General features: G+C 41.0%; 1 protein-coding gene across 6 annotated transcripts in view; it reads left to right on the top strand.

Annotated features, from left to right (window-relative positions):
* Positions 1-22,034, top strand: part of Mub (poly(rC)-binding protein mub) — a 117,838-nt gene extending 95,804 nt beyond the window's left edge. For 5 of the 6 annotated variants that reach the window (XM_071797717.1, XM_071797723.1, XM_071797709.1 and 2 more), the window contains 3 exons: positions 2,026-2,122; positions 2,820-3,099; positions 6,229-8,986. In XM_071797717.1, coding sequence (XP_071653818.1) covers positions 2,026-2,122; positions 2,820-3,099; positions 6,229-6,610 — 759 coding nt within the window. In that variant the 3' untranslated portion in view covers positions 6,611-8,986. Of the gene's footprint in view, positions 1-2,025; positions 2,123-2,819; positions 3,100-6,228; positions 8,987-10,625 lie in introns of those variants that run through there. The other variant, XM_071797742.1, reaches the window with a different exon arrangement.
* Positions 22,035-22,246: the final 212 nt, after the last annotated feature.

Below are 22,246 nucleotides of genomic sequence, written 5' to 3'. Positions count from 1 at the left end.
CTTTAATACTTTTCAGATAATTTATCGACCGTAGACGATCCACACACACACGCGCGCGCGCGCGCACACATACACACACAGTAGCCTCTTTTCTTAAATTTCCAGTTATTGAAAATATATGCGATTAAATAACTCAGCGGATATAGAATATTCTTCAGTTATATTTACAAAAATTTTGTGTATTATATATGTATATATAATACGTAGAATATGTGGATATACAAAATTTTTCAGATAATATGTTGTATTAATGATGCTTTATATATATATATATATATATATATATATATATATATATATATCATCTTGTATACCTATATTAAAATTAAGATATATTTCATACAGTGCAACAGCGCTTAGAAACTTTGCACATAAGTTAGTTTAGATAACAACAGTGATATAGGGAATGAAGTATTATCATTCGTTAAGGACACGACATACATACGTACATCCCATCCTTTCCGTCTACCTTTCATTTCATCCTTTTTAAAAATGAAGATAGAATATATCATTATTAGTAATTAGATACAATTTTTCTTCAAACATTTTGTATTTGCTTCAAACGATTAGCTCGTTTTAATGCTCACTAAATAATTATTGCAGTCACTCAAAGTAATTTACGACTAAAGTTAGAATATTTAGTTATTTCTTAATTACATTATATTTTAATAGTAACTGCAACATGTCGTTAATAGGGTCGTAGTGGATTATACTTGATGAAATGCGATAAAATCTTTTTCGATGCAAGTAAAATGATGCTAAACTTCATGTAAGTATTTGTAATTGTAATGTGGAAACGGTAGATGCGAAGAGAATTGCTGCGTTACATTTCGCGTGATTTAACGGTATCACGAGAGTACAAGGATACACACATCCTTCTTCTCTCCGTGCTCATTCGCTCTCTCTTTCTGTGCGCCCCTTCCTCATCAAGCTATTCCTAAGTAATTTCTGCCACGATTTTCGAAGTAACGCAACGCGACAGTTTATCTTATCGGCGGCCGTTCCGCGTGCCGTTTATCCTCCCAGAGCAACGGGATATATCACTCTTTATCAATTTAATGCATTTCGGAGGCATGCGAGATTTTGTTTCTGCGATCAATGCGTGGAATGTAGACTGCTTAAGACGGCGACTGGTAGACGGTGGTTCTACTCACTTCAATTTCCGTATACGTTGTGACGTCAGAAGCGGGATGGAGGGAATCTTCGACGAATTATTCTGTTGTAAAAAAAAAAACTAAAATTTAAAATGATATTCCCAAACTAGATCGGGTATAGTCACAGCACGGCCTGGACTTCAAAACGCTTGAAAATCGAGCGACGGAATTCTTACAAGCGTTTGAACTGAAGCTTAGTAACTACCTTCTCTTAAATATTGATTGTTGCTAGGATGTTTTCTTATTTTTTCCAATCTCGTTCTATTCTACGATAGTTTCTGTATTGGATTAAGAATTTATTACCATGGAAAGATAGCGCATACGCCAAGATCAATTTTAACGATCAATCAAATCTTCCCGCCTAAGAGAAGTAAAAATATTCGTCGTTAAAACCTTATCTGTTTGCTATATTAAAGTTTTTGCTCTGGGTCGATAAGTGTAATTGAAAACGGTACGCTCGAATGGCCATCGTAGTGCCCGTTATGAGGAAGCCGTCGGACCGGTCCCAGGAAGTCGGGACGAGGCGTTGATCACGTGTATGTCACGAGGGGATGAGTCCGGGATAGTCGAATTGAATCGTCGATTGCGTGCGGAAGATATCCCCGTTCCCCCTTCTCACATAGAACCGAACGTTCTCTCTCAGCGAGGCTGCCCCTGAGCTAAGAGTTCTTGCTCGCAATCGGAGATCCTCGAGCGTGATGCGTGAGGTGGCGAACATGTTTCAGGCATACATAGATATACTTCTCGGTGTCGTCGTAAACCCCAAACTCCTCTTAAGCACACCCCAAGTGATTGTCCGACGCCCGCGGACCCCTACCCCCCCCCCCCTTCCCCAATTTCTGAACGATGGATCTCTTCGTCGTTGTTGCAGATGGGCAAACTGGGTAGCAATCCTTTGGCTGGACTGGCAGCCTTAGGCCTCGGGGGTCTCGCCACACCGGCGAATACGGGTGGTCTTAACCCAGCAGGTAAGTCAATACATGTCTTCGAGAAATCCATAAATTGGCAAGTATCTTGTCGATGTTATTCTTCTATCTCGCTTTATCTTCATTGTGGTATGTAATCATGTGATGTCGAGTGGTATTTATCTGTCGATCATTGGGATTGCAAAAAAGCAAATTTACGTATTACGATGATTTTCTTACGATTGATTATTTTCTCATCTATTTCGATATTTTTTATAATTAACGGCAATTGATTAAGCAATTGGATGCGTAGTAATATCTGTTGAAATACAAATTTCAACATCGTCAATTTCAAAACTATGTTGATAGTCAATATTTATGGTATCGCAATAAATTCTTCCTGTATGAACAAATTTGTAAGATCTACACTAAAACAGGTTCGTATATGCCGCAATGAGAAGTTATATAAATTTATTTATGAACTGTTCCCACAAACATTAGTTAAGGTTTATTGGAGTTCTAGAGCAGAACTAGAGGAAAAGAGGCAGAGGAAATAACGATAGTATCAGTTAAACCGGAATTCAACTTCAATGCAACTAATTTATCGGGAGCAGCCTTATACAAACGTATTTCTTCCGTTTGCCTCATCGATTATCTAATTCTGTAAAAGAGCAACTTTTTTCTGTACTTTTCAATTAACGACTATGCCGAGATTCGGGAAAGAACTTTTCTAATATTTGCGCAATTGATGGTCGCGTAGCGTTAGCCGCATTGGCTGGAAGCCAGCTACGTACGAGCAACACGAACAGACAGCAACCGGCGGCGAACAATCAGACGCATGAGATGACCGTGCCAAATGAGCTGATCGGTTGCATCATCGGGAAGGGCGGTACCAAGATCGCCGAGATCCGTCAGATCTCCGGCGCCATGATCCGAATCAGCAATTGCGAGGAGAGGGAGGGCGGAGCAACGGACCGCACGATCACCATAACCGGGAACCCGGACGCCGTGGCGTTGGCACAGTATCTCATCAATATGAGGTGAGTACCACACGGCCTGTTACCACCATTTCCCCTTCAGGCCCATCAGATCGAAGGTCAACCTTCGGACCGACAGGAAGTCATTCCGAGATGTTCGTCCAAGGTTCGGCTTTCGATGTGTCACCGAATTCCATTTTCAATAGAAAGCAGTCGAACTCGTCCCGGCTACGTTTTGCAGTGGATCGCGATGCATTTCCCCCTTGATCTCTCTTTTTATTTATTTATTTCTCTTTTTCCCGCATCTCTGCCGACACCGCCCGCCAAATTGGTGCGCGTCTCGCGTCTCGCGTCTTCTTGTTGACCCTACCCACGATCGAGATCCGCCGATTCGCCTGTTTGTGCTACTCGTTCCTCACACAACCTGCTGCCTCACTTAACTTTGATGTCTTCTTAATGGTGAGACTATGTAAGGGATAGTCGAATCGGCACCCCCCGCGATAACTCCCATCATCATTGTTACCACCCTTGCTCACGACAACCCGCGTACAGATGACTTTCGTCGACATTTTCCTATGCCCATTAAGCTGTCGTATAAATGTTGCAAGCTATAAGTAAATTTAAATAAAATTGAAGATAAAGTTTTAAGAACGTCAACAGAATATGCTTAATGATACGTTATTCGTATAAGGGGGATGGTTTTAAGACCATATATGTATATATTTCGTTTCTCCCCAATAGATTTGCAGTTTAAATGAGCAAAATGTTAATGTTGACATTAGAGAAGATTTATTCGATGTTTTTGAAAGGAGTACAATTGGCATTAGGAAAAAAAGTCGTCTCTACTGCGTGTCGCCGCGAGAAATGTTATGAAAGAGGTGGCATTACGCTGAGAAAGATACCGCTGCGGAATGGGCGTGTGTAGTCTATTGACAGGGCAACATAACGGTAATTTATCGCGAAAGAGTCTCTGGTTGAGATAATGGAAAAGATTCGTCGTCGCGTAACGCCACCTCAGTTTACAGCGAAACAGGTCGTACGTAGTCGTAAGGTAAAGATGCAAGGAGAAGACGTTGCATCGACGGCCGTGATCGAGGCACCAGCGTTCACGTATGCAGATGGAAGACACCGACGACGGTCGTGAGACGGAAGAGGATCTTAATCCTTTATTTCCAGGTCCTGTCTTCCAGGTCCAGTACCCCGAGTATCCTGCAGAACACAACTCCGCTCAACATCTGTTCCCATTGTCGCTGGCTGTCCTTTCAAGCAAATAAACTTATACCGACTGAAAGACATAATGAAAAGATGTACGAGGACTGTCGCTCCGTTAGTGACAATCAATTCCCGAACAGTCCCAAACAAACGTATCACAGTTCCTCCTTTCGATTCGGTTTTTTAATGACACAAATTTCTTTCTAGTTTGACAGGCTCCCGGTAATGGACGATCAGCTTATAACATTTACGCTTATAATTCTGTTTTATCATTCAACTCGGCTCGCGGAAAAGAAAGAAAGATAACGATACATTTTGCCTTTGGAGCGAGTATTTTTCTGACATTTCACAGAAGAACGTTGCGTAAACGTCGCGTCTTTATTTGCGCGATAAATGTGAAGGGTTTCCCTCGTCCTTGCCAGGAACCTTCGCCGTAGCATCTTTACATTTTAGTTATATGCTTTCATCGCTGTTGTTGCCATCGCTTAATGTTCATTGGTCGGTGTCGAAGATCTGTTACTACTTATTTATTTTTTTTTTTTTTTTTTTTTTTCAATTATGCTATGGAACTAATCTACTTCCATCATAGCGACATTAGAATGGTGAACGGTACTAACGTAGTCATCGACGAGATTCGAGGACGACAGACAAAAGTCGGCACAAGTTCGCGCCACACGTAAGATCCCACCAGCATCAAGCCAAGTACAATTTAAACACGCGAATCGACACACTTTTTACACGTTACACCCTCACTTTATAATTATAATCCATTATATTTTATTCCAGATTGCCACTCACATTTTACTACTGCATATAAATAGCGCAATGCCGTTATATATATTTATCATCTCGAAATACTTCTGTATTTTGCCCGTTAACTTTGTCATCGTGTTTATTACGTATCGTGTATCCCCGGCACTCCCGTCGGCCGCGGGTCTGCGCTCTGCCATTTATCTAATTCTGACTTCTCGTTCAGACCATGTAGGCTTAAAAGTCGATCATCGATCATTCATCGTCGCGATTAGACGAATATCCCGTGATCTCAAACGTAGTGCAACTTGTGGCAGAACGCATACCCGTTGTGCCTGGTTTACTTTGATTTCTGCCTTCTCTATAAGCCACGAGGCAAATGGCTCGTTCTACCGACGTACCGTGGAGACCACCTGCCCTTTCCGTTCGCGCAAGCTACGAATGACGCGATTCATAAAAATTATTGAGGGAGATGTCCCTCAACGGGGTCTCCTGTCTGTACAACGAACCACGAGCCCGTTACACCTAGAAAACAATCGCATCGTATCGTTCGCAAATCTACTTATTAGTGGTGGATGTGACATTTGTTTTTGTAGGAATTTGTATTCTGAAAGAGTAGACTAGCGAACGCGTGTTTTTCTTCCTCTTCTTCGTGTGCATCCTCCACTACCGCGCTCCTTACGATCAGGACGCATTTCGACCGACTTCGTGTTCGGCGTCTCACTCTCCACGGGCAAGGTTGACCCGCACTCGTCAGCGAGTCAGCCTATGTCCGGTATGAGTGTCCGCGAACATTCAGTAGGGTCTAAATGCGATCTGACGCGATCAAGACTTTTTCCCCCCCACGAACCACGTAGCCGGTGTACGTGATAATCATGCTCCACAGAGCACCTCTGACGTAACTCTCTAAGCCTACAACTTGTGATTTAGTTTCTTCTTTTCTGATGGTTCCTTTCTTCTTTCATATATATTTTTTTTCACACCGTTTTGCGTTCGCCGCGGCAACTACCACTATTATTATTACTACTACTGCTACGTCTACTACTTCTACTACTCCTACTGCTACTACTACTACTACTACTACTATAACTATTGCTACTATACTTTACTGTTCTCTTTACTTTTATCATCTCTTATGTTATTTTTTTTTTTTTTTTAATCTCTTTGACACACTGTTTTACGAGGAACGTTCCCGCCCTCACCTTTTTACATTTTGTGTCTTTTCCCCAGTGTCGAACTGCAGAAAGCTAACCTAGAGGCCCAAAATACCCAAACCCCTGGCAGCGGTACCACTCCCGGAGCATCCGGGGCCAGTGCTTCCCCCTCTACCACCACTACCACTGCCTCTCCCTTGGCCAGCGCCATCCCCTTGGCTCAGCTGCTAAGCAAGCCAGGCGCCCTCAACGCCCTATCTAGCCTCACCGCCCTCGGCGGACTCACGGAATTGCTAGGTGGTGCTGCTGGCGCAGCTGCATCCGCGCTACCGGTCCAGACTACCGGCGTGCACCGATCGCACAAGACCTTTACGCCGAGGCTCCGTAGCCCGGGCGCACCAGGCCCGACCGACAGCGGCAAGTTCAAGTCCGAGCGTACCAAGTACAATCCGTACTGAATGAACGGACAAGCGACGGGATGATAACGATGATGTTACAGGGGGAATACTACACATACACACAAACACATACATCTACTACTACCACACTTATAGCGTACACATGTGTAATACACCGAAGTAAAGTGCGTACGGACGCCAGGGTAGCGAGTATGAAGACTTGGCGAAGGATCGACTCGTTGTTTTTTTTTTGTTACTAAATGATTGTTGAGATGGGCACGATTGTGAGCACGATGGTCGAAATGCATGAAGCCGAGGAGAAAGATGATCCTCGATCGTACAAGGGATTACCTTCAGCCGATCGACGACTGATCTTAGAAAGAAGAAATTTCTCTCGGAAAGATGAAACATTTTTGAATCATTTTTCCGGAGGTAACTGCTTTGCTTGCCCATGTTCGCTCACTTCCTCTTAAGAATCACTGTGTGAAAACATTTTGTAGGATTTTTATTTGTTTTTGATGTATTATCTTTAGCTGAGGAAAAGGAAAAGAGAGATTGGAGCGTTTGGAATCTTTTGTGTTATTAAACCGTATGATCCGATGCTAAGTCTTAGAAACAACACATATACTATCGTGACACGCCCTCCGAGATCGGGATGTTTCGACGCTATCGTGTAAAGACTGATTGTGTGATGTAACGAAGTGGCGGAAATCATTAATGATAAATTCTCTTGAGATCCCTTACAGCTAACGACATGAAGCTTTAGTCATACGTTTGCGTTTCATTCTCTACGAGCGATTTCGGATAGGCTCGGAGGACGCGATCGCTCATGCACCGTCGCAAGACAGCCTTTTTTTTTTATATAAGTATAAATATATATATAATTACATTATAATTATTATTGTAATTATTATTATTACAATATTATGGATTATAATTAATTACTGTTTGAAGCAAAAATTCTTATTATAGTATAGCTATTCCGATGTGATTTTTTTTCTCGTAGTAGATAGGAATTCTATCGATAGAAGAGAGTTTTTCGCGCGCGCGCGGATGAATATGTGTGTTGAGGAGAAAGAGAAGGAAAGTGCGTGAGAGAATTCGCCTTTGAATCATGTGTTTATCAGTCTTTGTAATAAATCGCGTTGGAAATGCACTACCTATGTCATAATCATGTAACGTGCTTTAGATGACTTTTGCGGTCTTCTTTCTTACGAAAAACGATTCGTAACCGAGCGATCGAGGAGTTCGCGAAGAATGCGAATACGGTGAATTTTGAAGCATTATAATCGACCATCGCAATATGAAATAATCAATCAAGCTATACACATAGTGTGTTGTTGTAATAACGGTAATAAACTTAATCCTTATACATCTGCACGCGAGACAACTAGAGGTCTGCATGGGATCGCGTGTAAATTATGTTTTTTGTGAAATTAAACTAATAAAACACGTATATACACACAGAAGACACGATTAGATTTCTAATTCCACGGTAATTCGAGCGTTTTTTTGATCTACTGTTTTGTAAGTGATTGAAAAACGTGGTTTCGAGATCGTCTGGCCGCGGAGGAACGTTTGATCGGTTAGATCTAAGTCTAACGCAATCGCAGAAAAAAAGGGGAGAGGACAGTTTGGACAGATGTTCGAGATGTTTCATCGCTTGGATAAAGACGATTGATAATGGAAATCACCAGATAAGTGTTTGTGTGCTCAATCTTCTAGTTCATAGCGAGTATTTGCAAGTAGCGACCGATCGGGCGTAGGACATAACAATTCGGTTATCCCGAGTACTGACCTTATCGCGAGCGTGGCCATGGTTTATCGGAACGCGCGGTAATCGCACGAGGAATCAGTCCCGTTCGCAGAAAAATCTATTCCGATCGGATCAACCGTCGCCATAATCGCGAAATATCTTCATTGCGGTTTCTTTTTTTTTTTTATTTTATTTTAGATTGCATGGTCTCTCGGTCCATTTCTTTCTCGAGACAATAAATAAAATCACGCCCAGGACTCTAAGCTAAGGACTGTTTACGATGAAAGAAATGAGAAAATCGCGAGGATAATGCATTAGAAAGTACACACAGCCCTATCATGTAGGTATATCAAGTAAAGCGATGCGCATAACGGTGATAAATCGGGGAAACAATATGAAACCATTGGACGCAATTTAAAAAAATACTCGCAATATTTAACGAGAACATAGAATTTCTTCGCATTTGAAATAAATATCTGATAAGGGAAGCCATTGCTGTACCTGGTATTCCTGCATCGTGCATAGAATCATGTAGGCAGATAATCTTCAGCTGTACATTAGTCTATAACGATATCGCAGAACTTACATGCTTAACAGACTTTAGCCACCCTGTATCATCTTGTTAAATAAAGCTAGGCGTGTTTAATACAGTAAGAGAAATACAATACCAAATAAAAACAGCTCTAGCGTTCCTGCGAGTGAGGTCCCGCAATGCATTGGTTCGCAGGAATGATGTACATGACCGTGTTCGACAATGCGAAAAATTTGTTTCTCGACGACTGTTTTTTGCATAGCAGGCTAACACGTTTCTTTTATTTGAACGGTCTCCAATATATTGCGCGACCACCTTTACGGCACCTGAACGTTTTATTACCACCTTTTTCGCGATGTCTTTGCGTTAATCTTTCGGCGATTTACTAAATCAGTATAATTGAAGGAAGAATTGAATGAAAGAGATGTATATACCACTCGGTTTATTATACTTTAATCAGGGATGACTCTGCATATGAAGATATCTCAATTTGTTACGAGAATGCGACATGGCTTCTTCCACCGTTTTGTTACTTTAACTTTAACATTAATAACAGTTACATTTCAAGCAAAATTTGACTTTTTTTTTTTTTTTTTTTACTAAATTTTTCTCGATTCTTGTTAACGCGAGTACTTTTTGCTGTCGAACCACGTGTACATAATTTGACCGTATTTTAGTACATTTAGCGCCGTGCATTCGTCTTTTGTACATTTATATCAATCACGGCAAACGTTGGATTCGGATCAGGATCGGTTACTTTTAACGCTCAATGTACGCTAAGAAATACGGTCTATTGAAATCCGTATATACATATGTACTATGTTTCACCAATGTATACATAAGTGTTAAGCGTTAAGTGTTAAACCAAGATCGGAGAGAAACTCGTACAGAGAGAGAGAGAGAGAGAGAGAGAAAAAGAGAGAGAGATTTAGATAAAAAGGACGAAAGAGAGAGAAAGTGAGAGAGAGAGAAAAAGAGAAGATGTATCCATCCAACCAACTTGACCCAGGCTCCTGACCGTTTTTGGTAAGCACCATCCATTCCTTCGTAGTCCTGTTAATCGACTTATCCTGTTGGCTGCGAAGTTCTCATTTACTACGTTTCTCAGTTCTCTATTTTTGTTTTTACTTTCCAATTCAGTCGTTGCGCAATTTTTTTTTTTTTTTAATACCAGATATGTACCAATCATCTAAATCCTTCCGAGCTCGCGAAAAATCCTCGAGAAGAAGTACGTATCGCGTGATAAAATTTCTATAGACCATCTCCGGAGTCGCGCGGTAACATTGTTGCTCTACCATCCTTAGCGGATGTAGTAATAGCCTTGTTTTGCAGGTACGACACAGATCTCGAGCATCTGTGATAACGCTCTGGCTGATGGTTCGTACAAAATTCGTAGACCGGGCATGCAAACTATAAGAGACACGCGAGTTTTATATACGGGATACGGCTCACGGAGAGCCACTAGATTCGCGTTGTATTCTACTTTCGCGTCGCATGCTGCAATATCTTTATTCGGACGAAAAGATGAGGTCAATCAGCTTCATTAGTCTTTTCCTCCGAAGCTGAGAATGTGTTCGGGATTTTGTCTCGGTTCTCGCCTTGAGGGCACGAGGGAAGAGTTAGGAGAATTGCTTGATAATTTTCAAGCGCGAACATATATTCCACGAAGTGGACCGATTTTTGTGATAGAGATCATTCGAACTCTCCCCTCGTCCTCGTCGGGGCGAAAACACGACCGGCAGAAATGAACCTTGCTGTTTCTCACGACGCGATCGATTGTGTTTCAGGATATCGATGGAGACGTCGGGGGTGCCTATGCCCGCGTATCACTTCATCCCGCCGGACCACATTGTGAAATCGCCCATCCACTAAATGTGGAGAGCCGTCGTGGTCGTTGTCGTCGTCGAAAAGGACGCGGAGCATCGCGGAAGCGCGCGAAGCTGTCAGTGGCATATGGGGCTGGGCCACACACTGTGTTCAGCTTGCAAATCGATACACTTGCAAAAAGAAACAAGACACATGACAGTGAGAAAGGGACAGAGAGAGAGAGAGAGAGAGAGAGAGAGAGAGAGAGAGAGAGCGAGAGAGAGAGAGAACGAGAGAGAGCGAAAGAGAAAGAGACACACACAATAAGTACTCACTAGGACACTCGCACGTATTCAGAAAAGGAGTCTACTTGTGCGCGCTTTAAATAAGACCGTGTACGTTAAAATCGAACATATTCTAATAAGACCACAGATATACGTAAAAAGAATGCGTACACACACATACATACACATAATATGCAACACACATACATGCACACGCGACAGCCTGAGGGGGAGTTAAACGTACATGGAGAAATATGATGAAGATACGCACGCGCGTACACAGACACACTTGAGTGTACAAAACTGTACAAAAGTTATTTAAACAAAAGAACAAAAAAAAATAATGATGCACGCCGCAGCCGCGAGCTGTTGCCGATTGGTAAAGGGAACAAGCCAAAGATATGTTAGTTTTCATTTTTATATTTAAACGAAAAAAAAATGATGACGCGAGACGGGAGAGAATTATTATTAATTATATTACTACGAACGATGATGCTAAATAAAAATAATATTAGGCCGGTTGTTAGCGTTTTTTCTATTGCATACGGTTTTCGCGACCGGTTCGCGAGCTTGGTTACTTCATTCGGAAGAGAAGCGGCGTTGCGCGACGGAAGTGCAGCTGGTATCACGAGACCATTGTTCGGCCAAATTGTTGGTAGTCGAAGAGCTCGAAGCGAGTACTTTTTACTTTCCGGTAAAATTGCAATTTTATTCAAATATAGAGACTGTAAATTTAATGGGAATTAAATATCATTATTTGCAGCCACTCTTAAGAAACGGCGATATCTACGGGCATATATGAATTTTAACGAGAGAAGAAAGTCTAAATTGCTTGACGCAGATATCACCGATATTTAATTTAAGTTCTCAAACAAATGCGCTAATAAAAGTTGCACATATTTTTCATTTGTCTTAGGATGGGAATGTTTCGAGTCTGCGCTTCTCGACCTTCGACCTTTTCGACTGATTATTTCGAGGTGCGCGTCTTGTTTCCCTAATGATCGAGACATTTCGGAAGGTGTCTCCGGATGACTTGGAGGATTAAAAACTGAATCTCGTATAGAGTACATCGATCTCGATATCACGCGTGACCTGTCGGCATCGGGGGAAGATGGGACGTGTGTCGGACATCTCGATTACGTGGTCTCTTGTCCCACATATCTTTCTCGACCGCGTAATCGAACGTCAACCCGCCTCACGTCTCGCGCACCGATTTCGGTCGCGTGATCTCTCTCGCGCGCACCCTATATGATCCCGATCCTCAATCACGTGGTCTCACGCGGTCCCGTCAGCGCATCCGCGGCCAATTTTCCCGTGGCCGCGAGGTCAACGGCCAGAAATAACCAAGTTCACGAGTGACATCATCGCGATTAACTGTCGTGCGCGCGGGAGCGCCGAGGGAAAGTAAGATAATTGATCGCGCGCGGTGAAAATTTTACGTAGTTGCGTAGCTTTTGCATGTGAATCTTGGATTCCAAAATTGTCGGTAAAAGCTTTTCTTTTTTTTTAAAGGGGGAGAGTAAAGAAAAAGTGGAAAAAAGAGAAAAAAACGACTGCGGACGTTCGCACCGTCGATCGCTCGGCGCTCCCCTCGCCGGGAGCGCGGAGGGAACGAGCGGGTAGCCGCGTCCTAGTGCATCCTCGGTATCGTCCTCGACGCGAGACTCCTGGGGCACCTTCGGCCCCTCCGTTGCGGCGATCTTTGTAAGTCGAGAGTGTCGAACACCCGGCCGGGGGCGATGCCGAGCGCGCGCTTCTGTTGAAGGAACAAATGAAATTATTACGTGGAATATATATAAATAATGATATATATTATATATATATACACATAATATATATATTTATTATACGCGATAAAGATAATTAGAGAAGAGATAAATAGCGATGAAAAGGTGCGAGCTCAAGCTCAGACTCGAGACATCCTTTCCTTTCTTCATCATCCACTTCAAGCTTCCCATTGACGATTTCAACCCCTCCTCCTCATATCGGAATTTGGTCCCACACTTGCGGTTTGGTTCGCGAATTTCAAGGATCGCATAACGACGATATTTATCTTTTTATCAATTTTAAATATACTATACATTCTTCTTTCGTACGTACGTTTCTTCATTACGTTTCTTTATCGACTCTTCGTTCGCGTGTTATTTTATAGTCGTTACGATATTGATATTTAATAAAATTATTACTTTATTCGGAAGAAAAATGCGCGCGCACGCGCGCGCAGCATTGTGCAACGTCTTTTTGAGATTGTTTTATTCTAGTAAACTTTATTTATGTACTAGTCTGTACACAACGTGCGAAATAATCGTATTTCGAGATTTCTTGTTGGATATTTTATATTTGTGTCTAGTTTTGTCTCAATCTATATTAAGAGACGAGTTAAATTAAAGGAATTATTATTATTATTATTAAAAACGGGGCTTTAGAATTGCTGAAATATATAATAGCTATATGTAACTAGTTTTTGAATTCCGTTGTAATATCACGTTAACGCCAATGTAATTGGCTGTGGCGCGGACGATTTACACTTTGCGACTTGTATCCTGCACCGATAACTTCCATTATGTGCCAAACGTAAATTAAAATTTGGGGGGAAAAAAGGAAAAAAAACATTTGCTAGAAAATGTTACGTCTGTGCTTCCGGTGTCAGCTCAATTAATAATCGGTGGTCTTCGCGCGTACGTATCACTTTTATACATCCTACCCACGTTGTATGAACGTGCTCTTAATTTTAATATGTAAATTAATCCTTCCAAAAGAAAAAAGGGTAACATTGATAGGTGTATCGACTCCAATTTTATGTTTGTGTATATAACTGAACGACATTGTGGGTCAGTTTTGTGATATATATTTTTTTTGTCTCGTTTTGTTTTTATTGAAAATATTTTGCGGTGCTCGCTTCTTTTCGATGCGCATTGTAAATATGTTTTCACGTTGTACATATTTTTATTAATCTCGGAGCATCTTGTTTATACGATGGCTTTTTAGTTGGGAATGTATATCAACATCTCGCATCGACATCTGCGATTTCACCTTATTTATTACATCAACGTATCTTTTCATTTTGATCGCAACACGCGCCTCACCATTTTGTTTGCCGAATGAATAAGTTGCTAACGGCTCCTCCGTGGAAAACACGAAAAATTGCGTAAAATTCAGTTGTGTCGTTCAATGTGGGATTTATAAATAATTTAACGAGTTTGGAGTTAATTTTAATCTTGGTAACGTATCTCTCGCCAACCATCTAATCCATACGTTAACACAATTATAAATCTTATTCTTGGTGTAAAATTCATTTAAAGTAAATGGGTATTTTAAAACTTTTTTTTTAACTAGAAAGTTTTTTTGTCAAAATCTTTCAACTGCTGAAGATTCTGAAAAGACTAGTCAAAGCCCCAAAATCAATGTTTCATTAAGTTGACGTCAAGAGACGTAGTTATTCAACCATATTTTACGACACAATCTGTATACATCTCGCAAGAAAAAAAAAGAGTCCGAATGGATTCAATGCGTTTTTTTTAATTTGCTGGACAAACTTTAGATTGTGATTGGTACGATCGATCGCGAGAGTCCGTTGACGACTCATTAAATTATGTTTGAAAAATTTAATCCTGTTATTTATAATTATTTATATATATGACATTTGTGGAAAATTATTTTTGTTATTATACAATTCGAAGAAGAAAAAAAAAGAACAAAGAAAAAGTATTTCTCTCTTTTCTCATCGCGGCAACAAGGCACTCCTCTCAACATCTCCTCCTCTTCACCCTCGCTAACGCCCTTGCTCCCCCATTCTCCACCGATAGGTAGACAATGATGGCGTACAGTAGTAATTATATAAGAGAAAAAAAACGGCAAAACATGAGACGAGCAACGGCATCGAGCAACAAGTAGTCTCTGCTAAAAAGTCGATAAAAAAAAGATGAAAATAACAATTAGTGAGAGACGCTGTATGATTGTGTATATCAACAATAAATAATTGCTGTGATTAGAATCGATTATATTAGTAAGTAGTTAAGGATCAATTTTTAAGGCACTTCGCGGAGAGAGAGAGGGAGAGAGAGAGAGAGAAAGTAAAAGAGAAGGAGTACTTATTAATATATGATAGAGAAAGAGATGGGAAAAGGAAGAAAGAGTGTATGTGAGTGTACATATGATTGTTTACGAGTGCGAAAGAGGCAGAGAGAGAGAGAGAGAGAGAGAGAGAGAGAGACGCGACAAGAGGATAGGGGAGATTTTTAGGATCCACTTTATAGGCGACTGAAGTATGTACGTGCGCGCGTGCGTATAAACCCTCTCGATAGAGGTATTATTCGTATCCAATCGCTAGGAGCGTGGAAAATCCTCAAATCATTCTCTGATATTAAAATCAGATTAAAGAGAAAGGAAAACGGGCCGTTAAACGGAAAAAGGCGAAAAGACGATTGCTGCATGCGTTTACGTTTTAAGATAAATCCATGATCTCTTCCCACTCGAACTCTGTGTCTCTTGACTAAATCCTTTCAGTACCGGAATCAGATGTAAAAATTCGATCTATCTTTTTTATTCCATTTTATCCACTTTTAGAACCCTCGGGGGAATATTTTATATTTGTAAACGTGTATTACTCTATGTAGGTTAAAGATATTATTTAATATCCATGTACGCGGAGTGTCGATGCTAAAAGCTGACGCCACTTGGCGGGTACTGGAAGGGTCAGGAATGCAGAATTTGCACAGAAATATCGTTGCAAAAGCGAGGATCGAAGTGGACGAGAGGCGAAGAAACTTCGATGACCTTTCCAAGTGCGTCGAGTGCGGAAGAACCACGTTTCTCTTATCCGCGCACAAAAGAACACGGCAGTAAAATGGTGACCACCAGCTACACGCTTAGGCTACTCTCCATAGGCTTCGAATGCGTCTTCACGAAGTATACATGACGTATACTTTCCCCTTTAACGATAATTTCGAAACTTATATCGCTACGGATCACGACGACCTACTCTTAACGAACGTACAATTCAAAGTGATAAGACGGAGACATTCTAATTTTTATTATCAATCTCGCTTTGCGGAAATAGTAATGGAAGATTACGTTTTGTGTTAAAAAAAAAAGACGCCGTTGCGCGTGACGTTCGTATCCAAAACGCGTGCTTACAAGAAGAGAAAGAGTTGGAATTCAAACTGTCTTGTTGTCTTTTATCATTGTTCTTCATACACGTGGTCTTCTAAATTTCAACGATAGTTTCTGAAAAGTTTTACATTTTCGTGAGCATCGTAAGATAGCGTTTATAAAAAATGATTCTAATAGTTTACTATGGTGCAGGCTAAGCGTCAAGAGCAATAAGTACGTAGTGATATTCCTCGTAAGGAACGTATACGACATGGACATAAAAATCAAGCAGTTTTGAATACGGACGCGTGTGATAATTTGTTAATTATAATAATTATAATATAATAATTATGAGAAGCTCTCTACGCGATAATGACGAGTAAATGGGATTAAAGATTGAATGAGATAAAAGTTGAAAATTCTTGGGAACTTTAGGGATCCGATGAAACGGAAAATTGTTCCAGAGAATTATGTAAAGTCGGAAATAACTAATTTTCTGCTTATTAGGAAAGTTACCAGGAAAGACTGAAATCGATCCGCGAGAGCGTTATCTTAATTGAAAATCCCATTCGCTCTTCAAATTGGCTCACTTGGCATTATTATAAGTAATTAAAGGACGGCGCGACTCGAGGATGCTTAATTGAAAGATGTCCCTCTCGTTTGGGAGCCAAGGAACAGTAGCAGCGCAGACGAGAAGAGCCTAGAAATAATTTTGTAAAGATTTCAAACTGTTTATTCGCTACTGTGTTAAAATTTTAATACTGGGATTTACTTTGCCTTATTTTGCAAAGATTTAATTTTGTTTGATGTGTACAAAGTAATTATGGGCTTGTGAACATTTATCGAGAGTTATTACAATCCCTTGTAAAAAAAAAGCTTCTACAGAGTTTGGAAGTGAAGTAATTGTCGGGATCGGAAAGTAATAAGATCGGGTACTTGAAGCTTCCATCTGCTGTTCCATTTGCAAGTGAGCGGCCGGTTAAGGCGATTCTGTTGTAGCTGATGGTTTTCTCGTTACCGCTTCCAAATTCACCTACCATCTGAAGATGTCCCTTTGTCGCACTGACATATTCCAGAAGCATATCCAATGACACATATGACTAGGCTACGAATAATTAATATCTCTTTTGCTCCGAATAAGCTAGCTTGTATTTATCCGGCGTGATCCATCATTCAGAAATCGATTACGTGTACATTTCGGAGCACCTTTATATAGGCACTTCGATTCAATCGACTCTCTGTAGCTTCTAGTGATTGTTAAGATATCGTCTATCGCGTGTTCGCGAAAAAAAAATATCGGAGAGACAAAAACAGGTATCTACGGAGGAGTAATCTCTAAGAGCGATCAACGAGGATTAGGACACGTTAAATTATATTCCCCCTTCCCCCTAAGATCTGTTGCACCAACGATAGTTAGCACTAACCGCAGTTAACGATATAATGCTTTCTGTATTATAGATAGGGATGTGTTCTCGGCAGAAACGAGAAATATCTAAAATATCTAAAATGTTAGTTTAGTCAGAGCTATCTGTGCTGTTGGCTAAAAGTCATTTACATGTAAGAAAGCTTTGCGTTTGTACAACGGTTAGACCTAACTCCGGAGCAACTGACGCTGACCAATATATTTCAACGAGGACGCGGTTATTTTCGCGCGGAATCGGAATCGTGGTGAGCGGAAGGAAGGAAGGAAAGAAGAAAGAAAGTAGCGCGATCGTTGAAAAGTCCCGGGTACGTACGCTCCTTTCCCCTCATTACGTTAAGGTGCATACACGAGCTAGTGAAGAAAAAAAAAAGATCGGCGGCAAAACGCTAATCGCAGAGAGCGGGCACGGGGAACCCGACTCACCCTTCGGACACAGTGGTGTTAAGGAAGAACGGGGAAAAAAAGTAAAGCGGGCGTAAGAGAGAAGAGCAAATGTCAGCATCCATTGCGATCATATCGTTGTGGCGTAGAGCAATCTGTTAGTGCAGGGGCCTTATCCTTATTGCGTGGGTCCCACCGAGGATTGTCGCGCGATCGCACGTGCGCGTACGGGCCGTGTGTTTCGCCGAAGATTATAAGCCGGATTATTGTAAGATATCGAGCTCGAGTCAGATACAAGTACAAATCGGTGGAAGGTATCTGCCTTTACAAGATTTTCAAGGTACGTCTTGCGCGTCGGCTTTCGGAACAAACGGCTCGTGTCTACGGAAATGAGTTACGAAGAGCCGTCGATAACTCGGGAGGGAAAGCGTCGCGTATCTATCTCTTGATGTTCGGAAAGCCATTTCTTCGGTGCTTCAAGGACGGAACGTCCGCGGCAATTCTCGCCAGGGACCTAACATTACCGTAACGCAAGGCAATCAGCTAAGAAATAAACTTAGTTTTTATAGAATATTGAATCGCGCCCTTCCTTCGGCGGGGCGTGGAATTTTAAAGGGCAAAGCCCCTTCCTTCCTCGCGAAAGGAAAAATGGGGCGATTGTTTGTGACCACTTGACACCGCATTGTCGCGCGATTAGAGGACGAGTCAGACGACAGACAGATTATTCTGATCAACTGCTGTAATGTTAAAATATGCTGCAGCTTTTCGAAATTGTACCGTTACCAGCTACGTGTGACACAGCGGGAAAGAATCTCGAGGGCGAAAACGATTATGTTAGCATAGCACGTGGCATAAAATAAAACATACAAAAATATACGACGAAAATACGGAACAAGCGACGCTGTGATTGCAGCATTTCGCTGTATTCATGAAATAATATTTTATTCTAAAAGCAGCAACACCATAAATGATTCCTAACGATTTATGAATTTCTAAACAGTCAATTGCTATTCGCTGTTTGAAAGTAAAATTAGAATATGCGATTGCTATTTATGATAATCAGCGTTCCGCGGTGTAATCAGAAAATCTTCGTACGCGAAGCTAATTGATGCTTCGATTTCAGACAATGGTCTGTCGTCTACGCGGTCCTGATATCGCGATTTTTCCCTGAATAAATTAAGGTGAATTAAAAATCGAGCGCACGTAGTCGACATAATAAGGACTGTCGACCATAGAGCCAAAAGGGTCACCACTTGATTACGCGATTTAGGTGCCAAAAATCGATTGTGAAAACTCGTCGCCGAGCGGCTCAATTTTGTGCCAAGCTAACACAAATTGCGAGCAGTATAACACGTGTGCCAAATCGCTGTTATTAATCACTCCTGTTTCGGGTAGGAAATCCCCCCTGACGACTTCACGAGAACGTCGACGAGATACGCTCGCGTTTGCACTTGCAAGTTTCTTTTTCTTTTCAACGCTGTGTTCTTGTTAATCTTGTTAATAGGTTTGCACGTGAGTTAAGAGAAATTAATTTAGCTGCGGGCATATATTTTGTTACACTAAGTTAGTGAAGATTTCTACGTAGAAGATGGTCGCGACGAAACAATTAAATACGTTTTAGACAATCATGAAATATTAGTGATATTTTTATAACTTGATCTGTTTTTTATTATCAATATCTTAGAAAATTGCAATGACTGAATTCCTAACGTGAGGTATAAATGTCGTTAGGTAAAACCATTTCTTCTCGCTACTCTTCTATTCTTCCAGTTCGTCCTGAATTTGTAAATCTTGTAAAAAAATATTATACAGAAAATTATAATTATTAATATAAATATATAATTATTATTAAATGCATATTGTTTAAAATTTTAAAATAATGGTTTTGATTTTTCGACTCTAGTTGCACCGTAATGCGAATATTGCGCCTAAATCGCCGCGAAACCGCAAAAAATGGCAATCTCGTCGAATCGAAACGTCAGGATGGGAAATGAATTACATTTTCTTGGCAACTCGAATGTATGTAAATTAAAAGTTGCACCCTAGCCAGATAACGCGGCAGGACGCCGAAGTTAGAGAAAAAAAATACGATATTACAATTTTGCGCGGGAAGCTCTCAGTTTCTGCACTTGCAATACATTGAAAACAATGACTCGCGTTATCTCGTGGAGATTAAACGGAGTCATTTCGCTCTCCTCTCATTAACGTAATTACCTCCTACCGTGTATTTCTTCTTCTTTCTACTCTTTTTTTTTCTCTTTAGCATTATCGATTAAACTTTCAACAATCTGTTGTTCAATCTGCAATAGATTGTTACCAAGGCAGAAAAAGTCTGATTCTAAAGACAAAATGATCTTACAACTTATCGTGAGGGTGTTCCTTTTTTACGAAAACGTAAGTCATATCAATTATCGATGAGAACAATAAATTAGATATCCCCTTCTTTGATGAGAAAAGTGTTCGTCGTAAGATATTGTATTTTCGTAGAATATGCGTATGTCACGATTTGACAGTAGAAGACTTCGAACTTTATCTTCGAGAATGCTAAAGCGGTATGATAAAATATTAAATGGCAAGCGAGCGCGTCAATTTTGACGATAGGCGATTTCTATATCGTGATCGCGCGAAGAAAAATCACACAGAGATTTTCATCCATTAGGAAAATGTGGCGACACACTATTGCGGATTGTTGCGACTTGATCCATCGTCGAAGTCTCAACATTATTTCTATGTAACGTTGTTCTTCCGTTAGTCTTTCTGTTCGCCGTCGAGAAGCGTCAAATGAAAAAAGAACAAAAAAAAAAAAACAAATACGTAACGATAAGGGTAATTCATGTTCGAGCTTACCCTCGATTCTCTTCCCCAACGCAGTCGCGTCTTCTCGACCCCTCTTTGTCCCTTCCTCTATCTTAGAATCCCATTTCCTTTATCTTCCTCGGCCAGAAATCGATTTACGTTAGGAAGCCTTTACGAAAACAGGGTCATAAATACTTACGTATAATACGAGTATTTTAAATTTTTAACGCGAAAGAAAAACTAAGAAAGAAAAGGGATAAACAAAATGAGGTGTAGTAGTGCGATGTAACAAGAAAAAAAAGAGAATAAAATTTTTTACAAAAAAAAAGATAATGTGAGGTGTAAAATGTCGCGTGTACGATTTGCGACTGCGTCTTTCAATGCGTAGAGATCGTTGCCCTTTGTAACATGTGTCGTCCCGTGGACACGCCGTGTCTTGCGCGCAGAGAGCGCAAGATGTGATCTCATAGTCGAGTTTCTGCGAACCTCTTGACCTTTTCAGCATCCCTAACCGGATGGACAGACCGAGTGTCTTTAATTTGATTAATTTTATACGTCACGAGATTTTACGATGTCTGCTTTTAACGTAATTCGTAATCCTTGCTTTCAAAAATCCAATGTGTGACAATACACGGTCGACCAATAGTATTTATTAGATGTGTAACGTGGCTGTTGAAAGGGTCGAGCGTAGGGATACGCCACATTCGATCGCGATACGCACGTGAGTCGGTCGTCGCGAGATCGCAGAATAAAGTAAACGATATTACGAGATGAATCGCAGAGGGGGGGGCACATTGAAAGTACCGATCGCGACGAGATTCGACCGAGTGCACGCGCGTCGGAGACCAAAGGGATCTCCCACGAAAATGTATCCGCGATGTCTTCCTCGCGATCGGTCGCCTCGCAGCGTAAAGTACATTATTCCAGGGTAAAGTTTTGTAAAATCGTCTGGTACGCAATATTTTATGTAAAAAGCAAAAAACACACGTAACGAGACACACTTAACAACCAACACGTTCACACGGAAAACACATGAGCATGACGAGTGAAGAGAAAAAGGGAAAACGAGCGAGAGAATGAGAGAGCGTGAATGGAAGCTAAAAAGAAGAGACACTTTCGTGATGATCGTACTACCAAGAAGAATGAGAGAGACGAAATAAAACACCTGCTGTAGGCCGGCGATACGTAACATACGTATACGTATGCGCATATATACATACATGTATACAAGATACAATTACACCGTAAGTATATATATAAGAGATACTTATACTTTATATATAGCTGCATTCGTCGTGTCATTACGTGTACAGGGCTTGCGAGCGTTGACAGGTGATTTGTCTCGGCTAGCGTGTTAAGGATCGCATGGACGAAAGAGAGAGAGAGAGAGAGAGAGAGAGAGAGAGAGAGAGAAAGGGAAAGAAAAAAAAGAAAGGGAACGGAGAATGAGAGGGTGCGTGTGCGTGTGCGAGGAGAGGAGAGGAATAAGCTATATCTCTTATTAGTCGGCGTTACATATCTTCGACTCGTTTGCGAAACGTCACAATCGTTCAAAATCGTTGCAAAATACCGACGTCAGCAAAGTATTGACATGTGGCAGGAAACGAAAAACGCTAATGGTAGTGTG

Source organism: Temnothorax longispinosus, chromosome 1 (assembly GCF_030848805.1).
Source record: "Temnothorax longispinosus isolate EJ_2023e chromosome 1, Tlon_JGU_v1, whole genome shotgun sequence".
Classification (NCBI taxonomy): domain Eukaryota; kingdom Metazoa; phylum Arthropoda; class Insecta; order Hymenoptera; family Formicidae; genus Temnothorax; species Temnothorax longispinosus.
This window is presented reverse-complemented; position numbering and strand designations above follow the sequence as displayed.